Source organism: Macaca mulatta, chromosome 16 (assembly GCF_049350105.2).
Source record: "Macaca mulatta isolate MMU2019108-1 chromosome 16, T2T-MMU8v2.0, whole genome shotgun sequence".
Lineage (NCBI taxonomy): Eukaryota > Metazoa > Chordata > Mammalia > Primates > Cercopithecidae > Macaca > Macaca mulatta.
In genome coordinates, this window is record NC_133421.1 from 40,874,861 (window position 1) to 40,896,903 (window position 22,043).

Below are 22,043 nucleotides of genomic sequence, written 5' to 3' on the forward strand. Positions count from 1 at the left end.
CCAGAGGCCGGGCGCCTTTGGTTTTCCTTTGCCCAGCCCAGCCCAGCCCTGGCAGGGGAGGCACAAAGGAGGCATCTGTGACTGAGCACGGAGGCCAGCCAGTCTCCCGACACCAGCCCATCCGGTCTGCTGCGGCCTCCTGTTTATTCAGGGATAAACTTGGGCAGGCCCCAGGGAGCCACCCTCTCCTCAGCCCCACCGCCTTCTCCACAGGGCAGAGCCCACAGCCCTTCTTCTGTCTTTTGTGGGGTGGCTTGCTTGTTGTGGTTTGGGATACTTCTTCATCCCAGCATCACTGAGATAATTTAGGAGACAATTGTGGGGGACTCTGTTTGCTTTCAGAGTGGAGTTACAAGCCTTTCAGTGCGTGTCCTTCCAACCCCAGAACAGACTCAGAGTTGTCATCGTCCACTGTCATCCTGGCCTAACAGTTATTCTTCTCTCAGGAGGCGGCTAAATCTGAGACTAATGGCTGCCAGCTGGCATGTTCCTCAGGGAGGCAGGGAGCACCCACACGACTGTGAGGACGGGGCACTTACCTGGTGGGGGCTCAGTGCTCCCCTGTGGGGCTGAGGAAGAAGCCCGGGCTTGGGGAGAATCTGGGTGCCTGCCGCCCACCCTTCTTGACTCATCAGATATAGATGAGAAGCCATGGCTGGGAGGGCGCGAAGCTGACAGCAGAGCCCCAGGTCCCCAGACAAGCTGTGGGGAGAAGAGCAGCGCGGGTGTCAGAGGTGCCTGGACAGGCGGCCGGCAGGTCCACAGCAAGGCTGCACCTTGTTCTTCCTTGATCTCTGGGTGGCCAGCACTAGGCCTGGCCTGCGGTTCCTGCTCAGTGATTCTTGTTTGAGTAAATGAACGACGGGGTGAATGAATGGATGGTCTTATTTCTATGATGGTTACTTTGGGGAAGTTATTTTATTATACAAACCTGAGCTTCTCTTTTTTACATAGGATAATGGCTAGGTGCACAGTCTCTGGAGCCAGGCTGCCTGGGTTTGACTCCTGGCTCTCAACTTACTAGCTGTATATCCTTGAGTAACCTTTCTGAGCCTCAGTTTCCCCATCTGTAAAATGGGGATAATACCTGCCTCGTAGGGTTGTCGGGAGGATTAAATGAGGTCATATCACATGAAGCACTAGAATGGAGCTTGTGTATATTAAGTGCTGTGTGACCATTTGCTGTTAATACTTTTTTTTTTTTTTTGAGGAGTCTCACTCTGTCACCCAAACTGGAGTGCAGTGGCTAGATCTCGGCTAACTGCAACCTCCACCTCCCGGGTTCAGGTGATTCTCCTGCCTCGGCCTCCTGAGTAACTGGGATTACAGGCGACCACCACCATGCCCAGCTAATTTTTGTATCTTTAGCAGAGACGGGGTTTCCCCATGTTGGCCAGGCTGGTCTTGAACCCTTGACCTCAAAGATCCACCCGCCTTGGCCTCCCAAAGTGCTGGGATTACAGGCGTGAGCCACCACACCTGGCCAGCTGTTAATACCTTTAAGATGAACGTAACATCTGCCTTCTGTGTGTGTTGGGAGCCTGGTACATTGTTTTCCCAAGTGTGCTCTTCTCAGAACGCTGATCCCTTGTGTTGTTAAATAAGAAGGGTCCTGTCCAAGCCCAATTGCCTTAAGGAAGCCTGGGGTTAAAAGCTAGGGAGGCTTCTCTCCTGCAGAGGTGCCTGTGACATCTCCAAGAGGGAGTGATTTGACCACAGATCACTTGCTTGCTATCACAGTGGGATGGGGTTTCCACAAAACACATCTTTGAAAACAACAAATACTTCTTCCTTCCCTCTATCCCTGGAGCCCTGGCCTCATCCTGCTTAGCTTATCTGGTGGCAGCCAGGGAAATGGCAGGATGTGTCTCCCTGGGCTCAGAACTGGGGCAGGAGGCAGCAGCCAAGTCAACACCAGGCAGTGGCCACTCCTCGGCTCTAAGCTAGCAGGCAGGACCACAGAGGTGCATGTGGGTGAATCATAGACACCTGATGTGGGCTGCAACTGATTGAGACACTGCTGAGTTGGACAGTGGACACCTGCAACCCAAGGATGATGAAGAGGAACTTGAGGCCTTTTATTGCTCCTGGTCTTCAATCATCCTTATTAGTTTCTGCTGCTTCCCAGGCAATTCTAGTTGCTGTAAGTAAGCCAATGATGCAACGAGAGAGGCAGAAGGGAGTCCTGAACATGGGCCAGATCTGGGTACAAATCTTGGCTCTGCCACCACTTAATCCTCTTGAGCCTCAGTTTCCTTATCTGTATCATGAGTGCGGTAACATCTACTCTACAAGATTGTTGGATTAAAATAAGAAATGAAGTGGCTGCCACATAGTTCATAGCTATTATTAATAATAGGCTGCAGGGAAATGTTCTCTCCTTGGTTTCGGGGCCCCTGTCCAAGGTTCCTGTTAGGTAGAGGAGTTGTTTCTTCAGAGTTGAGATGTGATGTGTCTGGGAAGAGGGCAGCTTGATCTTGAGAAAGGTCTCTCTCCTTTCAAATGCCCATCTCAGGAACTTCAGAAAAGGCTTCCGCTAATTCACAAATCAAGTTCTCAGCTTTCCATTGTCTGAGGGTGAGGGATTCTCAGTCCCATTCAGGGCCCTAACCATTCCCCAGGTGACTACTGTGTGCCAGACATGTTAGGAGCTTAAGTCCAAAGACACCAGAGGCATGGACCCTGTCCTCAGGAATTGCAGAATTGTAGGGGACCTGACAGGAGGCCAATCCTGACAATTCAGTGTGTTCCTCATAGTAACGGAGCTTGTGATTGAGGCATAGAGATCATGAAGTCAAGGAATAATTTATTATCACTGGAGAAGACAGGGAAGGCATCACCTGAGAAATCATACCTGGGTGGAGTTTTGAAGGATGAATAGGAGTTTGCCTAGTGGACAGAGGAGGCCAAAAGTTTGGTACTAAAAACAGCATACCTATTCTACTCCCAACCACCTCCCTTTTCTAGGATTGGTGTGGGTCCGTCTGCCATTAGCAAGCTTTGTGATTATAGGTAAGTCATTTCTTCTCTCTAGGCCTCAGTTTCTCATTTGTGAAATGGGATCCCTTCAAGCTTTAATGCACTGTGATTTCATGTTTATGTAGGCCTAGATAATTGTTTTAAAGTCCTCATATTTGCAAAACACTTGGCGAAAGTCTTTGACTTTTTCTCTTCTAACGCACCTCCCAGTCTTACAAAGTGGGTTGTACTCTCTCCATTTGACTGAGGAGGAAACTGAGGCTTGGTGAAGTTACTTGCCTTTAGCCAATGTGTGGCAGATCCAGGCCTCAAATCCAGGTCTTCCGGCCCTGAATTCCACTGTTTCTCCACTGCTCCACACAGCCTCTCATCCCACAAGCCCTCGGCGGCTGCACATAATGATCCTGGACAGATTACTGCCTTGTGCAGGCTCCTGTCCGATGTTACTCCTGACAGTTGGGGAGGAGGAGGAGCGAGAACACTGTGTGCCAGGATGCCAGGCCTCGGCCCTGAAGAAGGAGCTTATGAGAAAGAGGCAAGCAGGGAGGCAGCAGGTAGGACGTTGAGCATGGTCAAGAAAGGCTGTTTTGGCCAGAGAGTGGGTAAAGAATAAAGTCTGGAGTAGCAGGCAAGTGCACAGCCACCCTTTCCTGAAGCAAAAATTGGTGCCTAAATCCAAAGTGAAAATAGTCCCCCTGGCCGGGTGCGGTGGCTCATGCCTGTAATCCCAGCGCTTTGGGAGGCCGAAGTGAGCGGATCGCTTTAGGTCAGGAGATTGAGACAACCCTGGCCAACATGGTGAAACCCTGTCTCTACTAAAAATAAAAAAATTAGCTGGGTGTGGTGGCACATGCCTGTGATCCCAGCTACTCCGGAGGTTGAGGCATGAGAATTGCTTGAACCCAAGAGGCAGAGGTTGCAGTGAGCTGAGATCACGCCACTGCACTCCAGCCTGGCGACAGAGCCAGACTCCGTCTCAAACAAACAAAAAAAAAAAAAGAAAGGAAATAGTCCCCCTGGCTGCAGGGTCTCTGTGTGCCCGTACCCTGCTTTGTTTTTCTTCAGAGCACATATTATACATGTCACTCATTAATTTATTGTTTCATCACCCGACTTCTCCACTAAAATGTCAGCTCCACGAGAATCAATCAAGACTTGGTACTGATCAAGGCTGTGTCTACAACACCTAGAACAGAGCCTGGCACTAACTGTTCTTGAACGAATGAAGGAATTAATGAAGGAATGACTGATAGAATGAAGGAATGAATGAAAGAATGAATGAAGGATTGAAAGAACAAACGATCCCTTCACCTGTGATCATGTCAGCACCCACTGTTGTCAGCAAGCCTTTACCAAAGCAGTTCCCAAACCGCTGCATCAGAATCACTGGGATCTTTAAAAACTGCCAACACCTGGCTTCCACCGTGACATTCAGATTAGGTTGCCATGGGGTATGTTATTGACAATTTTTTTTTTTTTTTGAGACGGAGTCTCGCTCTGTCGCCCCGGCTGGAGTGCAGTGGCGTGATCTCAGCTCACCGCAAGCTCCGCCTCCTGGGTTCACGCCATTCTCCTGCCTCAGCCTCCCGAGTAGCTGGGACTACAGGCGCTCACCACCACGCCCAGCTAATTTTTTTGTATTTTTAGTGGAGATGGGGTTTCACTGTGTTAGCCAGGCTGGTCTCAATCTCCTGACCTCGTGATCCGCCACCTTGGCCTCCCAAAGTGCTGGGATTACAGGCGTAAGCCACCGCGCCTGGCCTGTTACTAACATTTTTTTAGGTTCAAGTGATTCCAATCGTTTTTTAAGTTCTTCAGGTGATCCTGATGTGCAGTGCAGTTTAGGAACCACTGCTTTAAAGGGTTGTCTACTCCTAAAAAAGGGCAGTCCACTCCTACAAAGCTTCCAGCTGAGTTAATGGCCAATCAGAGACATGGGCAGTGGCACCCTGGGTGGGACCTCTGTGCTGCCCAAGTCTGGGAGGAGGTGGGGGCGGTGAGGTGTATGGGGAGAGAAGAGTTGTTTTCGCTGTCTGGGTTTGCAGTTACCTGATGTTACCAAGAGTAGAGGAAAAGGAAGTTTTTCTCCTTGCCCTCACCCAATTCAAGTCAAAAGAAGACCTTGCTGGACTTCCTCCTCCCCTGCCACCTCCTCTTCTTGGATGACTGAATGAGTCAGAGGGGATGTTTGTTAGGGAGGAAACACTGGTTTTCTCACCATTTTCCCCCTTTCTTTGGGCTGGAATGAGTAAGAAAACCCATTGTTTATACATGCACACATTGACAAAAATAGAGCTTGGAGCTTCTGAAGACTCAACCTGGGCTCCAGAGTCAATAAGTCCAGGTCCTACTCCGTCTGCACAGCATCCAGCCAGATGTTATGAGAGAGCCCAGCCCCAGGGGCAGACTGGTGAAATCATCCCAGCCAATGGACAGTCACCAACACCGGGGTGTTTGCCAAGGGAAACACCTTGTTTCCACAGTCCAAGATCCTCTCCTGGGCTGGCACAGAGTTGCAGAATTGGAAGAGACCTAAAGATGCTGTCCAGCCAAGAGCTTTTCCAGGGGAGGAGTCTGAGGCCCAAAAAGTTAGGGAGAGCCCAGAACCCAGGCCTCCTGCATCTTCACTGGGTTTGGTGGGAAGAGGCAGAGGAAGGAGTGGTCAGAGAAGATGCCAGCTTAGTGCAGACCCCTAGACACATCCCCACTGGAGAGAGAGGGCTCTGGGATCCAGGAGTCACTCCCATTTTTTGTCTAAATAAAAAATTGGGGGCCAGGTGTGGTGGCTCACGCCTGTAATTCTAGCACTTTGGGAGGCCGAAGCGGGCAGATCACTTGAGGCCAGTTTGAGACTAGCCTGGTCAACATAGCAAAACCCCATCTCTACTAAAAATACAAAAAATTAGCTAAGTGTGGTGGCATATGCCTGTAATCCCAGCTATTCAGGAGGCTGAGACACAAGAATCACCCGAACCCCAGGAGACAGAGGTTGCAGTGAGCCAAGATCGCATCACTACACTCAAGCCTGGGCGACAGAGGGAGACTCTGTCTTAAAAAAAAAAAAAAAAAAAAATGGGAACGGGTCAAGAGGCCTCTGCAGTCTCAGAGTCCTGCCTACTTACTTGGTAGTCCCTTCCCTAAGCCACTGGTTAAGTCGTCAAATACTGAATTTATCACCTGGGATGAAAGCTGAGATTTAAGAGTTGTAGCTGAACTTCCTGAGTGTGGAGTCAAAGGACCTCTGAGAGAGAGGTGAGAGAGGATGAGTGCTTGTGGTAAAGTCCTAGCCAGCTGCCAGGGGGCCTTTACCACACAGAGCCCCAGCTGGGCAGAAATAATGTCCTCTGGCGGGGAGTGGTGGCTCACACCTGTAATCCCAGCACTTTGGGAGTCCGAGGCAGGCGGATCACAAGGTCAGGAGTTCAAGGCCATCCTGACCAACATGGTGACACCTCATCTCTACTAAAAATACAGAAACTAGCCAGGCGTGGTGTCATACGCCTGTAGTCCCAGCTACTCAGGAGGCTGAGGCAGGAGAATCGCTTGAACCCGGGAGGCGGAGGTTGCAGTGAGCCGAGATCGTGCCCCTGTACTCCAGCCCAGGTGACAGAGTGAGACTGTGCCTCAAAAAAAAAAAAAAAAAAAAAAAAAGAATGTCCTCTGTGTGTGTGTTGACAGAATCAAGCCCTGCTAAGATGGACCGGGTTTGACTGATGCTCACGGTCCTGATTAATGACCGGTGTCCACCTTGGAGAGCACTAGACTGAGAGTCATGAGACCTGGTTCTACCCCTGGCTCCACCACTAACTGTCTGTGCTACTTGTGAGGGGAGATGCCATTTCCCACCTCTGGGGCTCATTCCCCTGTCTTGGAAATGGTTATACTATACGAGTGATTTTAAACATTTTTAAAGCCATAGAACCCTTTATTCACATGGAGTCTCATGCAGAAGACAGCATGTACAGCAGACAGAAGTGGAGCTATTTTTGTGGTCCCCCTGAAGTACACCTTCCCTTTTGCGAAGTCTCCACAAAACCCTGAGGGTTCCAAGGAACTCAGTTTGAGAACAACTTGCCAGACTTTTTGTTTTAGCTCCAATACTATTTATGTCAGCTGTTGTTTGTTCACTTGGCTGATATTGGTTGGCATCAGTTGCTTGGCTAATGTTAACATTAGGTAATGTTCAGAAGGGTTCTTTTCTCAAAATAATGATCATGAAACCATATATATATTTAGCCAGTCGTTCCACATGGCCCCAAACATGTGCAGAATGTTGCTTCTTTACACCATCTAATGTTGAGCTAACTCTTGCATGGTGGCAGCAGAAAGAAAATAGACTTAGGCCAAGCATGGTGGCTCATACCTGTAATCCCAGCATTTTGGGAAGCTGAGGTGGGGGGATTGCTTGAGCCTAGGAGTTTGAGGCTGCAGTGAGCTATGATTGCGCCACTGCACTTCAGCCTAGGCAACAGAGCAAGGTCCTTTTTATGTATTTATTTATTTTTTAGACAGTCTCCCTCTGTCACCCACGTTAGAGGGCAGTGGCACAATCTTGGTTCACTGAAGCCTCTACCTCCTGGGTTCAAGTGATTCTCCTGCCTCAGCCTCCGGAGTATCTGGGATTACAAGCGCTCGCCACTACACCCGGCTAATTTTTGTATTTTTTTGTAGAGACAGAGTTTCGCCATGTTGGCCAGGCTGGTCTCGAATTCTTGACCTCAGGTGATATACCTGCCTCGGCCTCCCAAAGTGCTGGGATTACAGGTGTGAGTCACCGCGCCCGACCTAACCCTATCTCTTTAATAAAAAAAAAAAAAAAAAAAAAGGAACCTCACAGTAATGCTAAGAGACCAGGGTACCTAACTCAAGACCTTCCTTCCCCACATCCTCACAGGTGGTGCTGTGCTCAGAAGGCAGGATTATACTTCCTATTAACTCACTCTTAGCCCCCGTTTGAACCAAGGACAGAGTCCTAGCCTGTATTAGAGCCCTCAGATCCCGTATTCATCCCGTGTCTAATCCCACCCATCAGATACAGTCACCATCCCCACCTCACTCCCCACTGGACTATCACTGCTTCTCTGAACCCTGCTGGAAAGTGTTAGCCCTTACCTCAAAGGTCAGGGTCCAAAATTTTCCCTCGGGCTGCCTCTAATCCTCACCTCTGTTCCCCTCAGCCTCTTGCCATAATGATCATGAGTAATAGCTACTGTTTATTGGCTACCTGCTCTGTGCCAGGCTCTGTTCTATGTATTTTACTGGCCCTGATTATTTTGATCCTCACAATAGTTCTAAAACACATACTATTATTATCTCCAAGTTAAAGATGAGGCAATTGAAACACTGGGACTTAAACTTGCCTACGGTCATTTAGCAACAAGGTGGTAAAGCCAAGATATGGCCCTCGGCCCCAGCACCCATGCACAGAACCAGTGCATCAGACTGCAGCTCACTCATGCTGCTGGTAGTGACTAGGAACTACCATTTATTGAGCACCTGCAGCATCTCAGGCATTGCACTAGACACTTCGTCATTTCATTGAAACTTCACAACTGCAAGAGGAAGAGTCTTATTTCCATTTTCTAGAAGTGGAGACTAAGGCTCCAAAACATTGACTTCCCTTGGTAAGTGGAACCGGGCAGGCTTTGAACCCAGGAGTGTTCAATGCATCTGTGGCCTTCCTCTGTCATTCTACTTTTTTTTTTTTTTTTTTTTTTTTGAGACAGAGTTTCGCTCTTTTTTTGCCCAGGCTGGAGTGCAATGGCGCGATCTCGGCTCACCGCAACCTCCCCCTCCCGGGTTCAAGCAATTCTCCTGCCTCAGCCTCCCGAGTAGCTGGGATTACAGGCGTGTGCCACCACCCCGGCTAATTTTGTATTTTTAGTAGAGACAGGGTTTCTCCATGTTGGTCAGGCTGGTCTTGAACTCCCGACCTCAGGTGATCCACCTGCCTCGGCCTCCCAAAGTGCTGGGATTACAAGCGTGAGCCACCGCACCCGGCCTGTCACTCTACTTTTAAGGACAAGTACCTGGAGACATTCCCCACTCCACTACCCTTGAGAAAAATAAAGAGGGACCTACTGACACAACCCATTCCACAGAGCTCTTGAGAATGTCGCTCAGGCTGCCCGTGGTGGGGACGTGGAGGGGGCTTGACAGGCCTGACTTTCTCCATTGACCTTCGCTGGGAGACAGCCAGGACCACAGAAGGGATGATCACCCTTGGTTTCTGCTTTTCTTTCTTGGTTCTGGACGATCCTGTCATGTGACCCGCTTTCTGGAGCCCATTTATCCTTAGGAGCAACATTGGACTTGGAAGGGAAGAAGGGAAACCAAGATAGAGCCCCTGGACTCAGCCACATCCTAAAACCTTATGGAAGGCTGCTGAGTTAAGGTCTCAGGGTGGAGCTGGGAAGGCAGATAGAGTGGGCCCAGGGTGCATGGGCTCAATCACTTACCACACCTTTGAGGAGTGCCTAAAATTAAGTGTACCCACTGTGCTAGGGGGTACAACATCCCGTGAGGTACCATTCCCATTTTACAGATGAAAAGACATTGAGTCTTAGAGAAGTAACAGAACTTGTCCCAGGACATCTGGGAAATAAGACTCAATTCAAACCCAAGTCTGTTTGACTTCAAAGCCAGTGGTATGATACACCACGTAAGTACTTTTATTTATTTATTTTAAATAGAGACAGGGTCAGCCAGGCGCACTGGCTCACGCCTGTAACCCCAGCACTTTGGGAGGCTGAGGTGGGCAGATCACGAGGTCAGGAGTTCAAGACTAGCCTGGCCAATATTGTGAAACCCCGTCTCTGCTAAAAATACAAAAATTAGCTGGACATGGTGGCACGCACCTGTAGTCTCAGCTACTTGGGAGGCTGAGGCAGAAGAATCACTTGAACCTGGGAGGCGGAGGTTGCAGTGAGCCGAGATTGTGCCACTGCACTCCAGCCTGGACAACAGAATGAAATATAAATCTCAAATAAATAAACAAAGAGAGACAGGGTCTTGCTGTCAACCAGGCTGGAGTGCAGTGGTGCCATCATGGCTCACTGCAGACTCAAACCCCTGGGCTCAAGTGATCCTCCCTTCTCAGGCTCTCCAGTAGCTGGGACTACAGGCACGTGCCACCATATCTGGCTAATGTTTTTATTTCTAATTTTTTTGGTAGGGATGGGGTGTTGCTATGTTGTCCAAGCTGGCCTCAAATACCTAGCCTCAAGTAACCCTCCTGCTTTGGCCTCCCAAAGGCACTGGGATTACAGGTATGCGTCACCACATCCAACCAACATGTGTGTTCTTTATGATACACCACAGTGCTCCTGTGTGTTAGAGACTGTGGGAGCAGACACAAACAAGAGAAAGAGACTGGCCTCTGCACATAGATTTCTGAACAGCAAGGCACACCTTGCGAGGAGAGGGCTGGGGCAGTGGAGTTTCTATCTTGGGCCACAGCTCTAGCTCCTCTCTCAGGTGGCTCTGGCCAGGAGGCCCTCCTTTAGTTAATGCTGTCCCATTTGGAAAGTCCCCAGCAGTTCTGGGAGCCGTAGGGGCTGCTTTGTCTCAGAGACAAGCCCTGGTAAACATAGGAGCCGCTGATAATTTACTGGCAGGAGAGACTGAGGAGAAGGAATTTGACAGCAAAAAGGCAGAGAAGTGGGCAAAGCTGCTGCGTGTGAGCATGTGTGTGTGGGTGGGTGCATGTGTGGGTGTGGGTGCGTGTCTAGGGTGGTGCAGGACCAAAGCACCCAGATGCCCTAGTGATCTTGCCCGTACCAAAGTGCCGGTGCCACTTTGTTGGCCGGTGAAGACTCAGGGAAGGCAAGGGTGGCTTTGAGCCAGACAGGAGGATAAATCTCTCCCCTCACTCAAGTTATATAGTTCAACAGCAGGTCGAAGGGCAACCACATTTGCAATATTTGCCGCTTTACATTCATCTCATTTTTGCCTTTTTAAAGTCCAGGGCATGGTTAAGAGTGATGGGGGGATGGCGAGTATATTTTTAAACATTTAATTTTTTGTAGAGACAAGGTGTCGCTATGTTGCCCAGGCTGGTCTCAAACTCCTGGCCTCAAAGATCCTCCGCCTCGGCCACTTTGTCCGAGCCACTGTGCCCAGCCTGAGGGCACATGTTTAACATAAATAATATTTACTAGCATTCAACTAGGAAGGGTCCTCTCTTTTTTTTCTTTTTTTCTTTTTTTTGGTTCTTTAGTTCTCGTTGCCGCTTGGTTCTTTGTGTTCCTGGGCTGGTTATGGAGATGGTTCCGACTTCACATGAAAAGGCTGGGAAAGTTGTGGGTAGGACTCAGGATGAAAGTCAGCCTAGGCGCCCCCGGACTCATTAGGGGGTGGAGACGGCGGCTGGCCGTGTGGGGTGGCGTGCGCCGTGTGAGCCGGGGAGCGCCGGCTAGAATCTCGCAGTGCGGTGACAACAAACCGTGAGGGTGGTGCGGAACGGGAAGGAGACTACAGCGCCTACCTGGTAGTGGCGCGAGCTCACACGCCGCCTCCTGGAGTCCTGGCCCGGGCCGCACGGAGCCAGGCTGGCCCAGACGAGCTCCACCTCCGGAGGCGGGGCCTGCCGCGCGGCCATTGGTCGGTGCCCCGGAGCCACCTGCCCCTACCTTTAGGGGCGGGGTTACCTGGGCCCCGCCCCGCGGCTCGGGTTCCCGGGCCCTGTCCCCGTCCTCCGCCCCCGCCCCGCCCCGCCCCGGCGCAAGGCCCCGCCCCTGAGTCCCGGGGCCCGGGCGCCTCGTGATGTCACCGCAGCTTTGATACAAAGAGCCCTTCGGCCCACGCGGGTCTCCCGGCAACAGGCGCGGGCGCGGGCGCTGGCGGGGGCGGGGGCGGGGGCGGGGGCGGGGGCGGGGGCGGGGGCGGGGGCGGGGCCGCGCCTTCCACTGGTGCCCAGGAGTGCGAGCGGCGGCGGCGCGGCCGGAATTGTTCCTGCGCTTCGGGGCTGCCCGCCGCGTCCCCGAGCGCCGCCGACCCGCGCCTGCTGGCTTCCGCGCCTCTGCCTGGGACCGGCCCGCGGATGCGCACCCCGCCGGCTCTCGGGAGCCAGGTAAGCGGCGGCCCCGGGGCTGGCGCTCGCGGGGCTCTGGCGGCGCGCACCTGGCTCGGTCCGGCCCGCGGCCCCGGGTTCCGGGCCCCGGGAAGTTGGCGGAGTGCGGACTTGGCCTGAGAGGTCGGGTTACCTGAGCCGTCTCGCTCGGCCGCGGGTAGAAGCCGCTGCCAGGTGCGCGGGTGGCGGCTCCTTCCCCAGCGCGCTTTCAGGAAGTGCTTCTGGTGGGCTGGAAAGGGGGCTCGTTTGCTGGGGCGCCTCCGTGGGAACCCGACCGCGCGCCCCACCTCGGTCCGCAGCGCCCCTGCCCTCCTGCCCTTGCGGGACCGGCGTGGTCCCCAACGCCGTACCCTTGGCCGGGTCCCCGAGGGGGCGGAGCGCCGCGAAGTTTTTCTGTAGCTCTTGGCGGCTGCACAGAGCCTGTTTTCTGGCTTCCCCCGTCCCTCTGGGCGGGTGGAGTGGGGGAGTCCTCGGGGCCAGCCCAGGTCGTGGTGGGGGACAGGGCCTTGCCTCTCTCTAGCCGAGAAGCTGCCGTGGCGGGAGGTGTGTTGTGGCCCTCGAGGCGGCCGGTCTCCCCCGGTGGTGGGAGCTGTTGGCACAGCCACTTCTCTGTGCGGGCGACAAGTGTCTCCGAGGTCCTGGCGGCGCAGTCTCTGGAGAGCGTGTCTGTGCTGTGGGAAACCGGGTTCCGACACAGCCCCGGACCCCACTCCTCGCCCGTGCTAACTCCAGTGCCTCCTCTTTCCCTTTCCCCTCACCCTGCTCTCCCACGGAGGACTGGAAGTGACAACTCACTCCCCCGAGGGCCATGTCAGTTTTCCTTGACTGACTGATTTATACCTTCCTTCTCAAAGCGATGTGAGAGGTCTGGGTCCTGTCTCTGCACTTAGCCTCCATCAGGTCTTGAAGTGGCAGCACCCTGGGCTGGTTCCTGGTGATCCACCAAATCTCTGTCCTGCCCTCCCAGAGCAGGCGGCAGGTGGCAGTGGCTTGGGCTCCTGGGACGCTGAAAAGCAGTGGGGCAGGCACATTCCTTGGAACATCCCCAGGTCCTGCCCCAGCTGAAAGGTGGTTACAGTGGTTGCTGAGATGGGAAAAAGGAGACCCAAAGGGGTCGGAGGCAGTACTAATTGTGTGCCAGTAGACCTCTGCAATAGGAGCTCTCACACTCCCCCTCCCATATCCTCCCCCTACCAACTAGCCTACCTTGATGGGGTGCCTGAGTCGCGCTGCCTTTGATTGGGGTCTCCCCCAGGTGCTGGCACCCTGGCACTGGCCCAAACCTTACCCTCCTTTCTGGCTTTCGGGGACTGTTGATTATGTGCCCAGGGAACATTACGTACGAGACATTTCCCTGCCCTCAAGGTGTTTGCAAGCTCAGGGAGTCTGAATACTGGGTCTGCTCTGGGCCAGCCCCGCTCTTCTAAGTTGATTGCAAATTGCCTGCAGTTGTCTTTGAGGTCCCTGTGACTTCACAGGGGAGAGTGTGGCCTGCCGGGGCGAGGGAAGCCGCTTGGGTTCTTCACTGTAGGAGGCAGCACCGCTTGGACAAACGGGTAGTGAACAGCTTCGGAATTTGAGGGGGGGCCTGGACTTCGGTGAAGGGGGTGGAGTAAATGACTAAGGCCAGTAGAAGAGATAAGACTGGGCCGGAGGCGAGGGACGGAACTAGCCAGGCCAGGTAAGCCTGCTGGAAGGCATGACCTTTGCCCTAAGGGAGGTCTGTAGGAGAGACTGCCTGGAGCCTGCCCTTGGGAGGGACTTTCAGCCAAGTGAGGGAGGAAAAGCAGAAGAAATTAGAGGGACCGTTGGGTTCTAAGCCACCTCCTTCGGGGTTCCAGGGGCAGTTTGCACTTGGAAGACTGTGGGCTGCAGCTTGAGACACTCCACTGGCCCCCACTCTCCCTCCCGACCATCTGCGCCCCTCCTAAAGCATGCTGGAGCCTTCCTCGCCACTTCTCCTGGTAGGCAGGCTGCTTCAGACCCAAGGTTTTCTCTTTGGCGGTTCACCTGGGGCCCTCATAGCTTCCTCTTTCATCCGCACCCTCAGGTGTCTGGCAGTCCCCGCTCTGGGCAGCCTGTTATGCTGAGATTTTCCACAACTGATTCTGTTCTGAGGGGCCTTCGCAATGTCACTTTATATGTTTTAGGTATGGGTAAGGAGGGGGTGAAGGGGGCAGGAGAGGCTCCCAATGAAATAGCGGGTGAGCAGTTCCCAGAAGGCAGGCGTATCTGAACGGGAAAGGGCGTGCTGTCTCCTGGCACAGGGCTCATTGTGTTTGAAAGGGAAGGTTTTTTTTTTTTTTTTAATTGAGACAGGGTCTTGCTTTACGGCCCAGGCTGGAGTGAAGTGGTGTGATCAGGGCTCACTGCAGCCTCCCACCCTCCCAGGCACAAGCGATCGTCTCACCTCAGTCTCAGCTGGAACTACAGATGTGTGCCACCCTGCATCTGGCTAATTTTTGTTTTTGTAGAGATGGGGTTTTGCCATGTTGTCCAGGCTGGTCTTAAACTCCTGGGCTCAAGGGATATGCCTGCCTCAGCCTCCCAAAGTGCTGGGACTACAGGCATGAGCCGCCACACCCAGCCGAAGCATCTTTATCTGGTCGTGCCTGCTGCCTGGTGTTAGCAGTGGAACACAGTGCCCTGGCCTTGCCAGGCGTACGGAACCCCTGGGGCTGGACTCTGTTTTCCTCTGGGTCAGCTCTGCTGGCTCTTGACTCAGGAACTGGGCACTTATGGCATCAAACACTGGCCTCGAAAATCATTGCCCAGTTACTTTGCCTCAGGTCTCGTGGCTGGATTATTGGGTGGTCCTGTCTATACCAGTTAGACACCAGAAAACAGGCATGCTGATTTGGCAGGCCCACCTGGTGCCTTCCTGGATGTTGTATGATCTTTGCCCCTGAATGGTACCACAGTCTTCCTCATGAGGAGGCGTTTCAGGACCCAGAGGCTTCTCCATCTCTGTTTGCTCAGCCCCTAGCATGTTGCCTAGTACAGGGCAAGTGGTACTGAATTCATTCACCAGATACTTGGTTGTCTACTCTGTGCCAGATTCTGTGCTGGGCACTGGAGATACAGCAGTGAACAAAACAGATGAGAGCCCCTGCCTTCAAGGAGCTCGCAGGATGGTAGTGAGACAGGTAGACCAGTAAAACACGGAGCATGGGAGTTGGCAGGAGGGAAAGCAGGGTAGGGGAGGGAGTGCTGGGTTTCAGAGTCAGATGGGGAAGTTCTCACTGAGAAGGTGACATCCCAACAAAAGAGGTACAGGCAGAGAAAAGAGGAACTGCAAGGGCCCTGAGGTGGGACCGTGGCTGGCATGCTATGTTCACAGAACTACGAGACGGGATGTGATTGGAGAGCAAGCCAGGGCTGGGGGGACAGAGGACAAGCTCAGAGAGATGGGGGACCACCCAATGCCGTGACAACCCAGAATCCCAGGAGGAGGAGAAGGGGGGACTGACAGTACAAGTGAGACTAGAAATCCACAGGCATGAGCTGCCTTCCATTGCTCTGCCCTCCTCAGAACCTCCGCATCAAGGGGATTTGGGCCTTGAGGCATTTCTGGAGGACAGGCATCTGTGGCCACGGCTGCCACGGACTTCCCTGCCTCAGCTTGAGTTGGGTCAGATGAGCCTGTCCATTGAACGTGGAAACACTTCTTGCCAGACTATGCTGTTGCCACCCCATGAATCAAACCAGCAAAGGGCACACCGGCGATGTGCATATAGCCACGTCTCCGACAGCTGCCTGTGCCTGCCTGCTGTTCCCACGGGTCAGCTCCTGTCGGGTAGGGATAGGTCCTGCTCTCAAGGCCCATAAAGCAGCCAGCAGCCTGCCTGTGTTTTCCACATTCTGGCCCGTGGCACCCAGGCTGTCTCCTCATCTCTTTTCTGATCCTCAAGAGCTCCCTGGCCTCCCTCTCCACTCCCTCTGCCTGTGGGCAGGCAGCAGCACGGTTCTGTGGGGTCCTACGGACCCCAGGGAGTCACTCCCACATTTGAGCAGCGACTTTGGGTTTAATCTGTCCAGTTTAGGGTCCCAGATCATATATGCGTGTGTGCACACACGTGTGTGTTTGCGTGTCAGGCAGCATTCACATGGGGCATCCTGTTTACCCCCCTGCTGTGGGGTGGCTGAGGGTTGGGGTGCCCTCTGAGTTTTTGGTGGGTGGGGCTTCAGCAGGGTGTCTCGGCTACCTCTCTTGGCCAACACGTGTTCTCCTGGGAGGATTTGCAGCTTTGGGCCTGACCATGGTTCCAAGCAGCATGGTCTGGAGCCCACACTGGGTGGCAGGCTGCAGAGAAGGTGCCCCCAAAAGCCTGGACAGCACCCTTATCTGCTTTCATTTGGAGGGATTTTCTCATTTTCTCATGCCGAGTGTCTGACTACACATAGCAGTCCTTCCCCAAGTGTTTGCGGCCTCATCATAATACTGTTAAGTGAATGGAATTTGTCATTGGCCAGTTTCTGTGGACCCCATTCAAGGCTGAGTGGATGCTGGGGGCGCCCAGCTGGCCTTGCTCAGAGGGGTCCCGAGTGTCTTGGTGCTTCAGAAGCTGAGCCCCCCTCAAGAGCATTGATGACCAAGAGCTCAGATTCTCAGAACCCTCTTGAGCACCCAGAAAGCCTGGGTGGTTGCTTCTTCACTTTGTCCCATGACCTGGAAAGGAGATGAGACGGGGAGGAGGACACAGGCAACCAGAAAGATGTGCAGCCTACAAAGGTCGTATGAAGGTCAGAGGGGTGGCTGTTGTGGCCCAGAGCTGTGGGGTCTGGGTGACCTCCAGCCCAGATCCGCCTGGCAGGCCAGTGCTAGTCATGCCAGCATTTCCAAACCCACTTCTTGACTTCCCTTAAGAAATGGGAAGTTTTCCAAATGTTGGTCACATTTTTAATTGATTTAACCTGCTTCATCTTCCCAGACAAGTGGGTTCTTTCCCAACAACGTAAACATTAATTCAGATGCAAACAAAGCTCTGTAGAAGTTATTAATATCCGTGGCTCTGCTCATGGGAGCCTTTCTCTTTTGAGGGACCAGAAAGAGGAAGGCCTAAACAGAACTGGAGTGTGGGAGAGTGGGCGGGCCCTCTCTCTTCAGTCATCTGCGGTCACCCCCACCTTCCTCTGCGCTCTGTAAGCCTGACACCATGAAAAGGGAACCTACATTTCAAATAGCCGCTGCTGCTCCAGTGAACTTGGGGTAAGGGAGCTGAGGGATGTCTGCCCTCTGCACCAGACCAGACTCAAGTCTCTCTCCTAGAATAGGAGCGAGAATAGTAGCAAGTCCCTGCCCCCTGCTCCCAGGTTTTCCTGGAAGAAATGCCTACCTAAGACACAGGCACCTTCATGCCACACTCTGTCACCCAATGCCTGTTTCCTTAAGGTGAAAAAATGGGTGCCAGAAAACTTCTGGGTCTAGATTCCGGCTCTGTTGCTCGCTAGCTGTGGAACTTTGGACAAGCGACCTCACGCTTCTGATTTCACTCTCCCTGGCCTCCTTCTCCACACCCTCTGCCTGTGGGCAGGCAGCAGCACGGTTCTGTGGGGTCCTAAGGACCCCAGGGAGTCACTCCCACATTTGGGCAGCAGCTTTGGGTTTAGTCTGTCCAGTTTAGGGCCCCAGATCATATATGCGTGTGTGTACACACGTGTGTGTTTGCGTGTCAGGCAGCATTCAGATGGGGCTTCCTGTTCATCCACCCCCCTGCTGTGGGGTGGCTGAGGGTTGGGGTGCCCAACCTGTAGAATGGGGTTGATAATAGCACCTGCCTCGCAGGGTGGTGGTGAAAATAAAATGAGCCATGGTGATTTAAAATGCCCAGTCTAGGTTTTGGCCCTTACTTAGTTGGCACTCATGGACGGTTAGATGGTTAGAGACGCAGACCAGTTTGGTACCAAAATGCCATCAGAGTCAGGCTGTCTCTGGGTTCAAATCCTGGCTCTGCCCCTTGCTATTTGTGGAATCTTAGACAAGTTATTTAACTTTTCTGTGCCTCAGCTTCCCCACCTGTAAAATGAGGATGAGGGTGGTACCACCCTCACAGGGTTTGTGGTAAGGCTCAAATATGTAAATGTATGAAAAGCACTTAAAACTGTGCTTTGGGGGGAGCTGTTATTCTTAGTTCCTGCAGGTTTCAGCTGGTTTGATTGTTGTGACTGATAACCTTCACATCTAACAGAATGTCTTGCCGGGGAGCATCATGGCCCAAACAGGAAGGTGGCAGGGGAAGAACTCCATTACTCAAGAGCCTTTGCAAGAGAAGCAAAACTCTGCTTCCTCAGCTTCTGTGCGTTTTTACATCTTTTTTTTTCCATTTTAATTTTTTTTTAAAAAAAGTAGAAATGAGGTGTTACTATGTTACCTAGGCTGATCTCGAATTCCTACCCTCAGGTGATCCTCCCACCTTGGCTCCCCGAAGTGCTGGGATTACAGGCGTGAGCCACTGCACCCAGCCAGCTTCTGTGTTTTTAACAAACCTGCTCGGGCTCTGCAGATGCAGATTCCGGGTCTGGGGTGAAGTGACTGGTATCTGCGTGGCAATCTGTGAATGAGATGCCAAGCAGCATCCGAGGTGACAGCCTTCTTCCCAGGTTCAGTGAGGGAGGCTGTACCTCGCCTGTCCTTCCACAGGCTGCTCAGGCTGCCAGGCTGTGGCTGGCCTGCCAAGGGGAGGATGGCCATCCACACCTTGGCCCACCTGCCCTTCGCCTCCAGCCAGGGCCTGCCTGTCCATCCACCTGTGCCTAGCTGGGAAAGCTGGCTTAGAGCAGTGCTGCCTGTCTGCCATTGCCAGCCTGCAGCATCTGGCTTATTAAAATGCTGAGGCACTGGCCGGCCACACGCCCCAGGAGATTTGGAGAAAGACCAGACAAAAAGGTGCGGGCTGTGCCACCACCCGGCCACACTGGGTGACTGCCCTTAGTAGTCAACCAAGGAGCAAACCTGCCTGCTCATCCAGCTTGGCTACCCAGAGGTCTGTAGCTCCACTCAGGCGAAGCTGGCTGGCCTGGCCTAGCCTGGCTGGTTGGGTGGGTAGGACAGCCTCCGCCTGACTGATTCTTTTTTTTTTTTTTTTTTTTGAGACAGAGTTTCGCATTTCTGCCCACCTTGAGTGCAGTGGTACAATCTTGGCTCACTGTAGCCTCAACCTCCTGGGCTCAAGTGATCCTCCCACCTCAGCTGCCTGAGTAGCTGGGTTCATCAACACTCCTTGCTATTTATTTATTCATTTGGTGGAGATGAGGTCTCACTATGTTGCCCACGCTGGTCTCGAACTTCTAGGTGCAAGCAATCCATGTTGGCCAGGATGCTCTCGATCTCCTGACCTCGTGATCTGCCCGCCTTGGCCTCCCAAAGTGCTGGAATTACAGGCATGAGCCACCGTGCCTGACTCGTCTGACTAATGTTAGGCAACCTTGAATTGATGACCTCCTGGTGAAATGAGGGTTCTTGTTGACAAGGCAGGTCTGGCCAACACATTTTTGTATGATTATCTGCACGATTTCATCAGTTGTTAGCAAAGAAGGATTTTATAGCAGCAGGTGTGTGCTCATGTGCTTGTGTGGAGTTGTTGACTGCCCTTCACTGCACACACAGTCTGCGGAACTGTGACTGAATCCCTGTTCCCCACTCACACTCGCATGGTATTTTCGATTCTAAGGCACATTCTTTTTTTCCTTTCCTTTTTTTTCCATTTAACATCTTAAATTGGAATGTGTCACACATTCGTGGATTATTATAATTTGACAGCGCCTTTTTCTCGGCATAGTTGAAATAACGGTGCATTGTAAATTCAGAGGTGTCTCAGATTTAATGAAACAGAAACTAGGTAACCTCTGGGGAACTTACATAATTTGTCCAGTTCCTTCAGGGAAGCAGATGGCACCTTGTAGTGGTGGCAGATTATATGAGGGGACGCTGATGCGATTCAAGGGGACAAGCTTGGATTGGGCTTAGATTCCAGCTTTATGGCTCGCCAGCTGTGTGGCCTTGGCAAAGTTGAGAGACCTCTCTGAGCCTCACCCCATATGAATCGTGGCTCCACAGTTGTCATGGTTGTGTGCAAGGCAACTTTCCCTGTTTCTCTTGCTGGGCATCATCTAAGGTCTGCCCAATTCCATCTGGGTTCAGAGGGAAAATGAGGGCAGGGAGTGGGTCACTGGCCTTCCCAAGGGAGCAGAGGGAAACTGGTGTTCTTGACTCAGTTTATAATCCTTGGACATCACTCTTTCTTCTTCCCTCGTCCTTCTCCCACTTTGCCTGAGTTTTCATTTTCACATGTGTTTCCTTTTAGCAATTTTCTTTCAGATCTCTCCTCTCCCTTTCTGTAAAGTCTTCCCACATGTAGCCTCTTCGAAGCTGCCTGTGGTGGGAAAGGGGAGGAGGGCTCTGCCCGATGGCCTGGATGGCACAGACCTCAGAAACCCAGTGTGCCGTGGTCCCTGCAAGCTTCAGCTCAAGTCCAAGTTCTGGTACCATCAGCGTTGCTAACTGCTGTTCCCATGGCCGCAGGGTCAGCCTGAGTCCACTCCAGTGCATGGCGTTGTCCATGGGGTGCTGGATGTCACATTGCTGAGAGCATTTGATATTGTCTGTACCCTCCTTGCTGCGTTAAAATCAGACCTGGTTCAAATCACAGCCTTGCAGCCTTTCATGAATTACTTAACCTCCTTGAACCTGTGTATTCTCATCTAAACAGTGGCTGATGCACAGAAATACCTGGCACATGATAGGTGCTTCGCAGATGCATGCTTTCCTTGTTCTCAAATGTTTAAGACCTCTTTTTGGCCAGGCACCATGGTACTTTGGAAGGCCAATGCGGGCAGATCACCTGAGGTCAAGAGTTCGAGACCAGCCTGACCAACACGGTGAAACCCCATCTCTGCTGAAAATACAAAAATCAGCCCAGCGTGGTGGCAGGTGCCTGTAATCCCAGCTGCCCGGGAGGCTGAGGCAGGAGAATCGCTGGAACTCGGAAGGTGGAGGCTGCAGTGAACCAAGATCGTGTCACTGCGCTCCAGCCTGGGTGACAGAGCAATACTCCATCTCAAAAAAAAAAAAAAAAAAAAGAGAAAAAATACTATTTTGTGCTTCTTTAGGTGCTAAGGATCTCGGGGAGTGCCAGCCAATGGCACTGCTCCTGAGACAGGCGTTCTGGGCAGGGGGCAGTGGCAAAGGCACAGGGGCCTGTGTGAGCAGGATGTGTCAGGGCCCCCATCCTTCAGGATGGCTGGGCTGCAGTGGGGTGGGGCAGGATGGAGAGAGAGGAGGAAGAGTGGTGGGATGGGCACCCAGTCGGCACGGCACCTGCAGGGGTGCAGGTGACAAGGCTGCACAGGGTCTGGCTGGAGCAGTGCAGAGGGTTAGGTGTGGGCTACTCGTGGAAGTCGGGGCTGAGTTGGGGAGGCACTGGGAGATAGCCACATGGGGATGTCTAGGTGACAGTGGCCCCCAAGCAGGGGCTGTGCATGAACTGCTGGCTGGAGGGAGGCTTTAAGAGCAGGTGATGGTTTTAAACCTTGTTTTCCTCAGAGATCTTCTCTCTGCCCCTCTCCCTCTTGAGATTCTAGTGAAAGGCAGTAGCCCGACCTCCTCAATTTTGCCTGCAGTGTCAGAGATTCGAAGCACCACCTCTTTGATGAGGTGGTGCTTATGCCCCACGTGCATAAAAAGCAGCATGTGCTGAGGCATGGAGGTGAGTAAAGGTGCCCAGAAGCCTGGGGTACTAGGAAAGGGGAGAGGCAGAGCACGTCCTGAGGCTGAGACCTGCTGGAAGGGGCTTTGCGAGCTGCTCTCAGGAGCTGGGCCTGGTTCTGTGGGCAGTGGGGAGCCCATAAGCTCTTAGAGGGGGTTCCCAGTGGACTCCCTGGGCGGGAGGGTCTCTACCCTGTGAGCCCCAGACCTAATGCCCTCTCACCTGTCCCCACTGCAGGAAAGCCTGCCCTGGCCGGAGGCCCTAAGCTGAGCTCTGGCCAGCTGTGCTTG

The 22,043-nt window shown here is 52.9% G+C and overlaps 1 protein-coding gene across 2 annotated transcripts in view; it reads left to right on the forward strand.

Moving 5' to 3' along the window:
* RAB11FIP4 (RAB11 family interacting protein 4) overlaps nt 1–22,043 on the forward strand; it is a 149,349-nt gene that overhangs the window by 86,894 nt on the left and 40,412 nt on the right. The window contains exon 1 of one of the 2 annotated variants that reach the window (XM_015119013.3): nt 11,885–12,049. The exons of the other annotated variant lie outside the window; for it this stretch is intronic. Coding sequence (XP_014974499.2) covers nt 12,020–12,049 — 30 coding nt within the window. The 5' untranslated portion in view covers nt 11,885–12,019. Of the gene's footprint in view, nt 1–11,884; nt 12,050–22,043 lie in introns of those variants that run through there. 2 annotated transcript variants of the gene reach the window in all.